At 40.6% G+C, this 13,930-nt stretch overlaps 1 protein-coding gene across 1 annotated transcript in view; it reads left to right on the top strand.

The window, feature by feature from the left end:
* The window catches only part of slc1a7b (solute carrier family 1 member 7b), a 46,635-nt gene that overhangs the window by 22,684 nt on the left and 10,021 nt on the right, over positions 1-13,930 (top strand). The window contains exons 3-6 of the mRNA XM_026159730.1: positions 2,454-2,669; positions 12,818-12,860; positions 12,961-13,192; positions 13,308-13,407. Coding sequence (XP_026015515.1) covers positions 2,454-2,669; positions 12,818-12,860; positions 12,961-13,192; positions 13,308-13,407 — 591 coding nt within the window. The remainder of the gene's footprint in view (positions 1-2,453; positions 2,670-12,817; positions 12,861-12,960; positions 13,193-13,307; positions 13,408-13,930) is intronic.

The raw sequence follows: 13,930 nt of genomic DNA, 5'->3' as shown, positions 1-13,930 counted from the left end.
TACTTTAGACCCGGAAGTAGGATTCGTCACGTCATCACTTAACGACCGGATAAACACCAAAGCTCTCACAATGTGTTCTCACACAGTGCCTGCTTATTGCTTCTCTTTATCTTAGCTCCGTAATATTAGCCACTATTAAAATATAAACCAAAGATCAAGGTCAGAAGTCTGGAGGGGTGGTAGTAGCACAGGTTTATAAACCTCACTGCTTTTTTTGTCATGTCCTTTTTAGATTTGTTTTCACCAGCTTGTCACTTTTTGAATGTGGACGCTAAAAGCTGTCTGGTCGGTTTAGAAAGTCATTGTGGTTTGGGTTAAAGCACACTCTTTCACACCAGTAACCTTCATGTTGAAAAATTATGTGTTGGAAGTGGGCCCATCTTACTATCATAACACAGAGATAAGCCTGTGGTTTTGAAAAAAAAGTACATTATTTTATCCACTGAGAGTGAAAACTTTGTTTCTCTCCACAGAAAAGCCCTCTTTAGACTCATGTCCATAAAAATTCTCCTTTTTTAAAATGTCAGTGTGCTGCCTGCACATCTTTACAGTTTGTTTCATCTGCTCCATCTTATCTAAACTTATCTCTATTGGAGCTTTGCTCATGAATCTGTTTATATACCAGTAAAATTAATAACAAACATCCCATGTAAGGAAATGCTGTTTATTATTCAACATAAAACTAGCTCACTGAATAAGATTTTGCATGGAAAAAATACATTTTAAAAGCATCCATTTATTTTCTTATTTACTGAGAAATACAAAACGTTTCTTCATTAATCTTGTTTTGAGAATTTGTATGCAGTTTAATCTTTGGTTTTGATGATGGTTCTTTAAAGATTTGTCTCATTGCATTTCTCTTTTGTTTGCTTTCACAGATGAAACTAACATTTTTACTTTGAGGAATTTACTTTGAACATTCAGTATGTAGGATATGTCTAAATGATCACCGTCCTATTCAGTAGCTTTTGGAGCTTCCGTCATTGTTTTAAGGGGAAATGAAACTGGGAAACAAACCACAGCTTCCTGCATTTGAGTCCAGTGTTTTAACTAGCCATCCAACCACCTGATGCTCTTCTCTTATGTGTCCTTTGCTCTTTGCTGTCCGAATACTTTTTTTTTGTGTTGCGTGTTGTTACTAGATCAAAATGTACTCGCATGTAACGTGGAAAAAATGTCACAGAAAAATATTAGAATTTTTTTTAATACTACCAGTGGCACCACTGCCAAAGCTTAATTTTTATGTATTTACCAATAATAGCTTTCAAACTTCTGAAGTGCTTTTTATTGTTATTCACTCTTAGAAACGTAACAAAATAATATAAATTAAAAACTAAAATGGTAACATTTATGAAACACAAAATTTGTGCTGCTGCTAAAACTTTGGAGTTTGAATAAATTCATATTCGGAATATAAATACCTTGTGTACTCCTAGTTCAGAAGGAAATATCTGAAAAGTCTGTCTGTTCACAGCATGCAATATGAAAGTATATTAATAGAAAGCTTAGTGGGAGAGAAAAGTGTGGTAGGAAAAGGTGCACAAGCAACAGGGATAACTGCAGCCTTGAGAGGATTGTCATGAAAAGTTATATTTTATTAAGTCCTAAATGAATTCAGATATTTAAAAGAAGACTTTCGAGCACTTTGTGCTTCCATTTGCTGAGAAGATTTATGGAGCAGCTGATTTTCTTTTCCACAGGACTTAGGACCTGTCCACGCCACCAAAACTACTACCAAATTCTTTACTGACGATGTTATTGCTGTGCTTGATTGGCCAAGCTGTGGTTTATTGCCAAGAAGATAATAAAAAAATACCCAACCCAACAAAGTACAGACAAACTGAATGTTGCAATCAAAGCAACCTGGGCTTCAGTAACACCTGAGCAGCGCCACAATCTGATAACCTCTATGCCACACCAGAGTATTATTTTGAATTTACCAATCGGTCCATCCATCCAATTTCTTGCACTTATCCAATTCAGGGTCACAGGGGGAATGGAACCCAGCTACCATAGGGGCAGGGCACACCCTGTCTGTCAAAGGGCTAAAACAGTGACACAGACCACATTCACACTCACAGTCACATCTATGGGCAAATTAGAATCCCCAATTAACACGACCCCACCAACTGAATGACTGGGCTGTGTTAGGAAGCTGGAGAGTACCCGGAGAGAACCCACACAGACATGCTAACTCCACACAGAAAGTCACAGCCAGATGGTGAATTCAAACCCATGAATGAACCATCGATCATCCAGGACCCTCACAGAACATTTTTGTTCTATGTACATATACTATTTGTGGCAAGAAAGAGCAAGTTATGTTGCATACCATTACAATTTTGATTGGTGGAATATTTAATCAGTGTTAGAAACGAGTATACAAATCCAGGTAACTCAGAGGTGGAAAGGTTAAAATGCATTCAGTCCAAACTTCTTGTTTTTTCTTTCAGTTTGATGTCGGGACTGGCAGCTCTCGATGCAAAATGTTCCAGTCGCCTCGGTCTGATCACAGTATCGTATTACCTGTGGACCACCTTTGTGGCTGTGATCGTGGGGATCATCATGGTCTCCATCATCCACCCAGGAGGTGCAGCCCAAAAAGAGGACTCTGAGGACAGCAGCAAACCCATCATGAGTTCTGCAGATGCACTCCTGGACCTGATCCGGTGAGATTAGAACATTTGTCCAAGTTTTCTGAAGAATTATCTCCAGGCCATGAATTACACACAAATGCGACTTTGACTCATTTGATGGCAGTAGAAACAAAGCACATACTGCTACAGTATGTGCTTTGTATGTGCTGAATTTAGCGTGTGCTGTGTGAGATGGCCAACAAAGGTGCGTTGGCTATCTCATGGATTGGAGATTATATATTGGAATTTCAGGAGCAGGACCAGGCCACCAAACACGCTCATTATGGATGTCATCTGTATATAGGTTCCCCCAGTTCTGCAAGCTGTTCATTCTCGTTTACGTGTCCCACCCTCCCTCCTTGTTCTCAATTTTTTAACTTCTTCACTCCTATGGGGATCTGCCAGGCCTGGGAGCCGTCGTCAGTCCCCTTCCAGGCCTTTCCCAAGCCGCAGCTCAGTTCATGTCCAAGCATTCACCTTTACCTACTAAAACGGTGACGTTGGCCCAGCTAGTGAATTTCTGTTCAGTTTAACCAGTGATTTAAGAATGAGGTTTGTTCTGTGGTCTTTACTTCATTCATGTAAACAAAGAGTCAAACTGAGTCAACACAGGCAGAGAAATCTCAACTTTTAGCATGGATACCAGACTCAAAAATACTGGCAAGATAGTGGAGGATAGGTACTCCAGGTCTTTTCTTTGAATCTTTCTCACAAACATGTAAACACCTGCCAAAATAATCAAAAGTTCCATTGCTGTAGTTCAAACTTCACCGTCTGTCTCGACAGCAGTGTTTTGACATGATGACACACACCCTGAAAACAGGTATATAGATTTTTTTTTTTTAATAAAATAGCGTGGCAAGTTTCAAAAGTACGTTATTTCTTGGCGATTACTTTGAGCTAATAATTTAACCCACAATGGGTCGGTTAATGCTCCTCTCAGCTAGCGAAATTGCTTCTTTAATCATCAGAACAGATTTTATAACATAATTGGGAAATGGCTTTTACCGAGATCACCTTTTAACATGATAAACTTGCATTAGGTAACATAATGTGCCGGGGAACGGTGGCTGCTGAAAATGGGGCTCTGTACACCTACATAGATAATCCATTAAGAATCACAAAGTATTTATTTTACTTGTCATTTTTTTACATCATAAATAAAGAAATAGGAAATGTGCTTTTCTTTCAAAACTTGCAGATTTTAAAGTGACCCTAAACTAAGGGTAAGTAGGTGATGGTGTGTTTGTAGAGCAGACACAATCCTGACCGCACCCTAGTTTTTCAGGCTGTTCGGATTTGTAACAAATCCCGAGAGAGGATTAAACATATTGGTTGTCTTAAACTATTCAGTTCCCGTATTCTGGGATGACTTCATTGTTGACTAAAAACCATTTAATCTTCTTTAATAGAAGATGGTACTCAGTTTCTCATAAGCAGTATCTGTAAACAGGACTATTAACTGTCACCTGGCGTGTCTCTGTATCTGTTTGGTTTTCTAATCCAAGCATCTGATTTCAGGCTGTTTATTTGGATGGTGAGTCTGAAGCCAGTAATCAGAGCAGTGACCTTAAAAACTCTGTCAGTAAAAACTAACTAATGGAAGTGTGGCATGTGTTTGAGTTTTTGGAGTTGAAGTCTGCAGTTCCACAGTTTGACATTCAAATACAATACTATAGTCCTTAGTGCTTTTGTGTAAACTATATTGAAATCTATTTTAGACATTAAAAATACTGTATCGTATTCTGTTTTATTCGAGATATTTCCTTTATGTCAAGTTGTCTGCAGCCAGTAAAATTAATAGAATTAAACAGACAGATAATAATAGAAAAAAATGTCCATATTGCCATGTTATTTTGACATTTTTGACAAAACAAAACTCACATGTACGTAGTCTAACCAATCCAATATTACATTTAGAATAGAATAGAATAGAATAGAATAGAATAGCCTTTATTGTCATTGTACAGAGTACAACGAAATTGGAGTGCCACTCCCTTGGTGCAAGTTTCAATAATAAATATAAATGTAAAATATAAAAAGTACAAAAAAACAATCGTAAGTACTCAAACAATAGTATGTACAATATATACAGAATAGCAGCATTAATATAATGACAGTGACGGTATGGAATAGGTTCAATTGTTTTTGTGCTTATTTACTACGGTGATAGCTCTGGGAAAGAAGCTATCTCTGAATCTGTTTGTCCTGGTTTTATGTGACCTGTACCGTCGGCCTGACGGTAATAGTTCAAACAGTTGGTTGCTGGGGTGAGAGTGGTCCTTGATGATATTGCCAGCTCTGCTGAGGTACCGAGAGTTTGCAGTGACCTCCAGGCTGGGCAGAGAGCAGCCAGTGATCTTCTGGGCTGTGTTGATGACCCTCTGCAGTTCTTTCCTGTCTGCAGCTGAGCACCCTGCATACCATGTTGTTATGCCGTACGTTAGGATGCTCTCTATGGTGGCTCTGTAAAATGTCACCAGCAGCCTCTCCTCCAGGTTGTTCCTCCTGAGCACTCTCAGAAAGTGGAGACGCTGCTGGGCCTTTTTAACCACCGCTGTAGTATTTGCAGTCCAGGAGAGGTCATCAGATATCTGCACGCCCAGAAACCTCATGGAGTGTACCCTCTCCACACAGCTCCCGTGAATGTAAAGTGGGGCCGGGTCTGCTCTGCCCTTCCTGAAGTCCAAGATAAGTTCTTTAGTTTTCGTGGTGTTCAGTTGGAGTTTGTTAACTGAACACCACTCAGTCAGTCTGTTGACCTCATCTCTGTAGTCCGACTCATCCCCCCTTGAGATGAGTCCAACCACTGTGGTGTCATCCGCGAACTTTATGATGGTGTTTGAGAGATGGGTAGGGGAGCAGTCGGATGTGTAGAGCGTAAACAGGAGGGGACTCAAAACACATCCTTGTGGAGACCCGGTGCTGAGTGTGATGGTGCTGGACCGGTGGGGGCCGAGTCTGACAGACTGTGGTCTATTTGTCAGGAAGTCCTTGATCCAGAGGCAGATGGGGGTGGAGAGTCCCAGGTGAGACAGTTTCTGGACCAGGATCTCCGGGATGATATGATTGAATGCTGAGCTGAAGTCCAGAAAGAGCATTCTCACATAGCTTCCTCGGTGCTCCAGGTGACTCAGCGCAGTGTGGAGCGCTATGGTGATAGCGTCCTCGGTGGAACGATTTGTCCTGTAGGCAAATTGGTGGGGGTCCAGAGTGGGAGGCAGACCGGCCCTGATGTGCTGACAGACCAGTCTCTCAAAGCACTTCATCACTACAGGCGTAAGTGTAAGTGTCCTGACAGGACAAGACTCAGCAGTCCACCTGCATCTTAAGGACAAAGGTCACTCTTTCGAGGATGTCAATGTTCACATTTTGGACAGAGAGGACAGATGGTTTGAAAGAGGAGTGAAAGAAGCCATCTATGTCCACTGTGAGCGACCATCTTTGAACAGAGGCGGTGGTTTACGACGCCAACTGTCTGCCATCTATAATCCAGTTTTGAGTTCCCTCCCCAGACGCCTTAACGCCCACTCACATCCTGGGCCATCTGACCTCAGGAATTCGCATGATAAGGTGGGGCCAGGTTTCACAAAGAGCTCACCTGAAACTCTGGCTGATTGGGACCCACACCCAGTTTCACACCTTGGCTCAGGCGATTAGAGGATCACCAGGGGGTCCTTTTGTCCCTCTGTGGGGAGACACTCCCACTAGGTTTATATCTGGGACTCTCCACCATTTGACCTTAGAACTGAAGAAGCTTCTCGGATGAGAGGTGAAACGTCTTCAAGCAACTTAAAGAAGTCCAGATGCTTTTCTTTGCAAGCTCCTTTGACATTAATGATGAATCAAATTATTTACTGTAGTTGAATCCAACATAATTTATTTAAGTTGATCCAACCCATGCAAATTACGTTAGTCCCACAAAAATACTTAATGCTGACAGAAAGCCATTTATTAATGTGAGAATCCTTCCCGTGATTATTTTAAGATCATTTTTTGGAGTGTTCAACAAAGTCTAGAGTTTGGATAACTAAAAAATTAATGGATTTATAAAAACTTTTACAGTTGTCACTCCATCCATCCTCTTATCTTTATTAGGTTCGTGGGGGGGCTGGAGGCTATCCCAGATGTTATAGGGCAAAAGGCAGGGTACACCCTGGACAAGTCGCCAAGTCTATCCCAGGGCTAACACAGAGAGACAATCAACCATTTGCACTCACATTCACACTTATCTGTAATTTAAAATCACCAATTAATCTGACCCCACTAACTACCTGTCTTTGGACTGTTGGAGTAAACCAGAGTACCCAGAGTGTCAAGAACTAAGGTTCACATGCAAAGATGGGGCCGAATACGAAATTCGCGGGAACTATGTATAGATTTATTTCTTTAACATAAACGATCAGGAACCACCAAGGAAACAAGAATATAACTCAAGCCGAGGAAATCGGGAACTGAAATGCCCTGGGAAGCTGTGATTGAGACCGTGGGAAGAATCAGAGTTGGGGGAGGGTGTCCGTGGGAAAAATCCTAGGAGCGAGAGTTCTCTCGCACACAGAACAGGCAGGACGACAGGCAGCGAATGTCTTCAACTGCCGGATGGCGACCGGGGCACAAGTGTGTAATATTAACACGGGTCAAAGAATACTTGAATAAACTCAGAGCTTAGGAGAGCCAAGTTACCACCAAGAGTGACTAACAGACTGGCATGGAGGAGCTGTCCGTGCTGGGTGAAATAGTCCTCCTGCAATTGCCTGGGATGGAATACAGGTGCAATGCCGGTGCCTGACCCGAGGGCATGGTCACCCAAACACTCCCCGGATACTGTTCTCACAGACCATGACACAGAGAGAACCCACGCAAGCACGGGGAGAACACACAAACACACAGAAACAGTGCTATGCATGATTTTTAACTGTGGGGGGAAACCAGAATACCCAGAGAGAAACCACTGCAAACTAGTCAGAACATGGATTTGAACCCAGGACCTTCTTACTGTGAAGCAACAGCACTAACCACCATGCCAACAATCTAGGAAATACAGGAAAGCTATGATTTCCTGTATTTGATGCAGACTTTTTTTGTTTTTGTCCTTGACAGGTTAATCCACAATAAATAGCAATAGCATGCACGTGGTGTGTGTGTAGTTGTCTGCCTCTTATAACTCCAGTGATTTTCCTGCAGTTTGAAATCTTGTGCGATCTTGTGAATTTCATGAGTTCAGCAACTAACCACTCTCACTAGATTGTATCATGTCATCTCAACAAGAACAAATTAAGTTGTTGAATTTCATACAGATCCTTCATGATTTAATTACATTCATAGAAACATGAAATTATTGTGTTCAAATTACAAGTTGGACTTTTTAATGTAACAACCACCCAATTTTTTTCGGTATACCAAAAAAAGTAGAGGTGGCTGCTCGACTTGACTGAGATGGATGCCTTCCTGAAACCACGATCCAAAGAGCGTGAGACTGAAACCCGTGCAGTGTCGCGGGATTTAACATTGCTATATTATTGACTTACTTCACTTGAACATGATATGAAGAATTTAATGCATATCATGTAGTTTCTACACTATACTTTAAAGCATGAGGCATTTGTGTTAAATACACGCAAGATGCTTACGTAAATCTAAGAGCTGGCCAATCCCTTTTTTTCAGTGTAACCATCACCCCACCAAGCTGTCAATCAGCACTAAAAGAAAAGTAGGAAAGCTATGATTACAAGGCTTGATACAGAATTTTCTTTATTTTTTTGTCCTTGACAGGTGTGTGTATGCTTTTCAGCCTCTTATAACCCCAGTGGTTTGAAATCTCATATGACCTTGTGAATTTTCACGAGTCAAGGCAAATACCTACTCTTCCTAGATTGTCATGTCATCTCAACAAGAATAAATAAAGTCACTGAATTTTATGCAGATCCTGCATGAATTAATTACATTTACCATAGAAACATGAAATTATTTTGTTCAAATTAAAGTTAGACTCCTGTAGATGTAACAACCACTCAATTTCATTTTTTTTTTGAGTGTATCATTATGTCCTATTCTGAATTTCTAGAAAATACATGGCAGACCATTGGAGTGCATCTCATTTGAGGTTTCTAACATTAGCAGCCTTCTTTTGAAATTTAAACTCTCCCCTTGATTTTAAAGTGAAGCCTGCGCTATTCATAGTGTATCAGTAATTCAAATGCAATTTCATTTTGTCAAATGTGCAAGTAATTAAAATTCTAAGTAAGGGCTGAGGTAAAGTGATGTTTTTTGGGATTATTATTATTATTATCAGACCTGATCAGACCTGAACATTAAGCGTGGTGTCTGTCTGGCAAAAGCATTGTTTTTCAAGTTACTTTTTGGAAAGCCAACCCCATGCTTGCATGAGAAGAAAGTTTAGCTTGAGCAACCAAAGGCAATTGGAAAGGGTTAAGGTGAGGTTTTGGTCAAGGTTTAAAAAAAACTGATGAAAATGAAACAGGATTATTACTCTAAACAACTTGAAAATGATGTGAGTTCAAGCTTCCCAAGTCGGTGCTTCCAACTTCTGAATTGCACAACTTCACCAACCGCAGGCAAACAATTCAATTTAGTTTGTTTAGATGAGAGCATAAATATCACTGCTTTGTATCAGACAACAGCCAAGGGTTTTTTTTACCCTGAAGTCATAATATGATATTCTTGTTTTTATTACGCACACTGTGTTCCAGCGTAAAAACCCAAGTTCAATTTGTTAATCTAATATTGATTTCAAAAATAGGAATGTAAATGTTTTAGAAAAAATGCTTGTTAGTACATAGTTTAATAAAGTGATAATCTTTAGTTGAGAGAACTTGGGTTTTTCACTTGCCAAGGAAACCGAGCCCACTGCATGTGTAGAAAGGAGACAGAGGAGTGGCTCAGTAATAATAATGAAAGTTGCAGATTTGCCTTTCCTGTTTTGCTCTTCTTTGTTTTATTTTTGTTTTTGTTTTGTATGATGTTTTTTTTTTACTCATCTGTTGGCCTAAAAACAACCTTGCAGTTCATTCAAAATTATTCATGTTTTGAAAACAAGTGGGGAGTGACGAAAAGATCTCACTATTGCCAAAGCTTCAAATGGAAACATTTTGTCTGAACATGAAACACTGCCGGGTTTGACTAAACAGAGTATGAGTATGAATTTCTTTATATTAAGCATACGTGTAGGTTGAAAAACTACAATAATATACTGCAGTATCACTTTGTGTGAACCTTTTAACAAGAGAACATGCGATTCCTTAATTTTCTTTTTAAAGAGTTTTGAAGCCGATTTTGTAAGTTTTCTTTTTAGTTTGTGAATAGTTATGTTTGTGAATAACACATGCACGATGTGTTTTTTTGTTTTGGTCACAGAACACTGGATCATCTCTACAGGGTGGGCCATTTATATGGATACACCGTAATAAAATGGGAATGGTTGGTGATATTAAAGTCCTGTTTGTGGCACATTAGTATATGTGAGGGGGCAAAATCCTCAAGATGGGTGGTGACCATGGTGGCCATTTAGAAGTCGGCCATCTTGGATACAACTTTTGTTTTTTCAATAGGAAGAGGGCCATGTGACACATCAAACTTATTGGTAATGTCACAAGAAAAACAATGGTGTGCTTGGTTTCAACGTAACTTTAGTCTTTCATGAGTTATTTACAAGTTTCTGACCACTTATAAAATGTGTTCCATGTGCTGCCCATTGTGTTAGATTGTCAATGCAACCCTCTTCTCCCACTCTTCACACACTGATAGCAACACCGCAGGAGAAATGCCAGCACAGGCATCCAGTATCCGTAGTTTCAGGTGCTGCACATCTCGTATCTTCACACCATAGACAATTGCCTTCAGATGACCCCAAAGATAAAAGTCTAAGGGGGTCAGATCGGGAGACCTTGGGGGCCATTCAACTGGCCCACGGCGACCAATCCACTTTCCAGAAAACTGTTCATCTAGGAATGCTCGGACCTGGCACCCATAATGTGGTGGTGCACCATCTTGCTGGAAGAACTCAGGGAACGTGCCAGCTTCAGTGCATAAAGAGGGAAACACATCAATTTCAAATATCCAGTGGCCTTGATGTTTCCATTGATGAAGAATGGACCCACTATCGTTGTACCCCATATACCACACCAAACCATCACTTTTGTTGTTCCAACAGTCTTGGAGGGATCCATCCAATGTGGGTTAGTGTCAGACCAATAGCGGTGGTTTTGTTTGTTAACTTCACCATTCACATAAAAGTTTGCCTCATCACTGAACAAAATCTTCTGCGTGAACTGAGGCTCCTGTTCCAATTTTTGTTTTGCCCATTCTGCAAATTCTGTGTGCCGATCTGGGTCATCCTCGATGAGATGCTGCAGTAGCTGGAGTTTGTAAGGGTGCCATTTGTGAGTAGCTAATATCCGCCGAAGGGATGTTCGACTAATGCCGCTCTCCAGTGACATGTGGCGAGCGCTACGCTGTGGGCTCTTGCTGAATGAAGCTAGGACAGCGACTGATGTTTCTTCATTAGTGACAGTTTTCTTGCGTCCACATTTTGGCAAATCCAACACTGAACCAGTTTCACGAAACTTAGCAAGCAGTTTGCTAACTGTAGCATGGGAGATGGGTGGTCTTGTAGGGTGTCTTGCATTGAAATCTGCTGCAATGATCTGGTTACTGCGTTCACAGATATCAACACAATTTCGACCTGCTCCTAACGTGTTAACCTCTTCGACATGTCAATGGCTGTGAACAAAGAGAAACTTGTAAATAACTCATGAAAGAATAAAGTTACATTGAAACCAAGCCCACCATTGTTTTTCTTGTGACATTACCAATAAGTTTGATGTGTCACATGGCCCTCTTCCTATTGAAAAAACAAAAGTTGTATCCAAGATGGCCGACTTCTAAATGGCCAACATGGTCACCACCCATCTTCAGGAGTTTGCCTCCTCACATATACTAATGTGCCACAAACAGGACTTTAATATCACCAACCATTCCCATGTTAGTACGGTGTATCCATATAAATGGCCCACCCTGTATATCCGCTCTATATTTGATGAAGTGTGGGATTCCCTCAGGGTGTCCTTCAGAGGGTGCTTCAGGGGTACATTATTGTGGGCTGTGCTGTCCTTGTACAGCTACAGTGAGACCTTGGCTCTAAGCTCAGCCAAGGGGTAGAGGGTGTCAATTCGGTTGTCGCAGGTTCTAACAGATGATGTGGTTCTATTTGCTTTTTTTAGTGGTGACCTCCAGTATTCACTTTGCAGCAGAACGTGAAGCAGCGGGAATGACAATAAACCAATTAATCAAGTCTGAGGCTATGGTTCTCGTTTGGGGTGCCAACTCTGGGGATGAGATACTGCCCCAAGTGATGGAGCTCAAGCATCTCAGGATCTTGTTCACAAGTGTGGGTAGGGTAGTCTGCAATGACAAAGATGCTGAGCTGATTTTTCAAAAGGAAAAGAGCCCTGAGTGTGAAAGTGAAGCTGATGATTTATCATTCAATCTGGTAGAGCACAAATAAATAAGATCACAGATACAATCAGCAGAAATGGGTTTCTTCCAAAGGGTGTTTGGGGTTTCCCTTAACAACAGGTCCTCCACATCAAAAAGAGTTGACTGAGCTGCTTTTGACGATGGCTTGTTGACCTGGAGATGGAGGCGAAGTGTTTTGGATATGTCCTCCTGGGAAAAATCCATGGGGCAAACTCTGGACACGTTGGAGAGAACAGTTCTCTTGACTTGTTTGGGAAAGCCTTTGCACCTTCTTGTAAGGAAGAGGTCATTGGTGAGAGGGATAATCAGCAGAAAATGGACGGATGAAATAATTATGTCTCCTGAGACTCCCTATCTTGGAAAAATTTCATGGTTTTATTTTCTCCATTACAGGCATCTGGCCTTCATTATTGCACAGTTTCAAAACGATGATAATTTTGTCCTTGGATTCAAGGACTAAATCACCCTAAAACATCTTCTCAGTATCTGACTCCATAAGAAAAGAGGAATGGATTAATATAGAAGAGAGTTCCTTTATGCAGATATTTCCAAAATAAGGTCACAGGAGGTCTACTGAGTTTGGTGTCTGTATGTATGCACTGCATTGGTCAGCTCAATTTTTTATTAGCTGGCATTGTGTTCAACCTTTTAGAACGATTCATTAAATGTATGCGCTTGCCTTGCAGCAACATGTTTCCAGCAAATCTGGTCCAGGCCACATTTCAGCAGGTATGACCTCTGATGACACAAACTGCAGTTTCAGATACAAAGGTTTACATTTTGTAGGACTTCTTTTATAAGAGCAACTCTTTCTGTTCCTTGGCAACAGTATCGAACAAGCAGCGATTACATAATGAAGCCCAGACCGACAGTGCGTCAGGCCCAGTCAGAGTCCACCACACGGCGGGCACTCGTCTACGGTATTCAGGATGACAACGGAACCGACATCCAGAACTTTGCTCTTGACCTGACTCCGCCCCCTGATGTTCTCATACAGACACGAGAAGGAACAAGTGATGGAATGAACGTCCTTGGAATTGTTATTTTTTCAGCCACCATGGGTAAAAAAAATGCATTGTTCTTATCTGACATTTCTTGAATACATCTTGCCTGAAATAAAGAAATTTAAATGATTTTATCCATCATTGTTTCAGAGGTTTTTCTTTGTTTTCACAGGTATTATGTTAGGAAGGATGGGGCCAAATGGCAGTGCCTTGGTAAACTTCTGCCAGAGCCTGAATGAAGCTGTCCTTAGGATTGTCGCCATTGTTATATGGTAATTGTAAAGTATTATTTTTTCTACTTGAAAAAGCTATGAATGAAAGAATTTTCTAAGAAACATAACCAGCATCAGCCGTTTAGACAAGAACTCTACGTATTATCATCAGAATCAGGTTGAGACATGGTTAACCTTTCTTTCACTTTCTTTATTGGATGATTCAAAGTGAGAATGAGTCTGAGTGCAAATAGCAAATTATTATTACCTAATTACAAAGGAATATCCAAGTAAATCATTTTCAGAGAAACTGTTCTATTAAAAAGAATCGTGACGAACCTGAACTGCCTTATAGTCAGGATGTTATTGTTTGGAGGATCTTATTCTGTGATTAGAAAGTGTTTATAGAGCCACAGCATCTTATACAGTTCCAATCAAAAGTTTAAGACCACTTGAAAAAAATGGCAAAAAATCACATTTTGCATGGTTAGAGCTTTAACGTGCAAGTAGAAGAAATGGGAGTGTGACAAGACTTTTTTTTAAGTATGCAATTTATTGAAAACAACACTTAAGTTGAAACAGG

This window comes from Astatotilapia calliptera, chromosome 23 (genome assembly GCF_900246225.1).
Source record: "Astatotilapia calliptera chromosome 23, fAstCal1.2, whole genome shotgun sequence".
Lineage (NCBI taxonomy): Eukaryota > Metazoa > Chordata > Actinopteri > Cichliformes > Cichlidae > Astatotilapia > Astatotilapia calliptera.
This window is presented reverse-complemented; position numbering and strand designations above follow the sequence as displayed.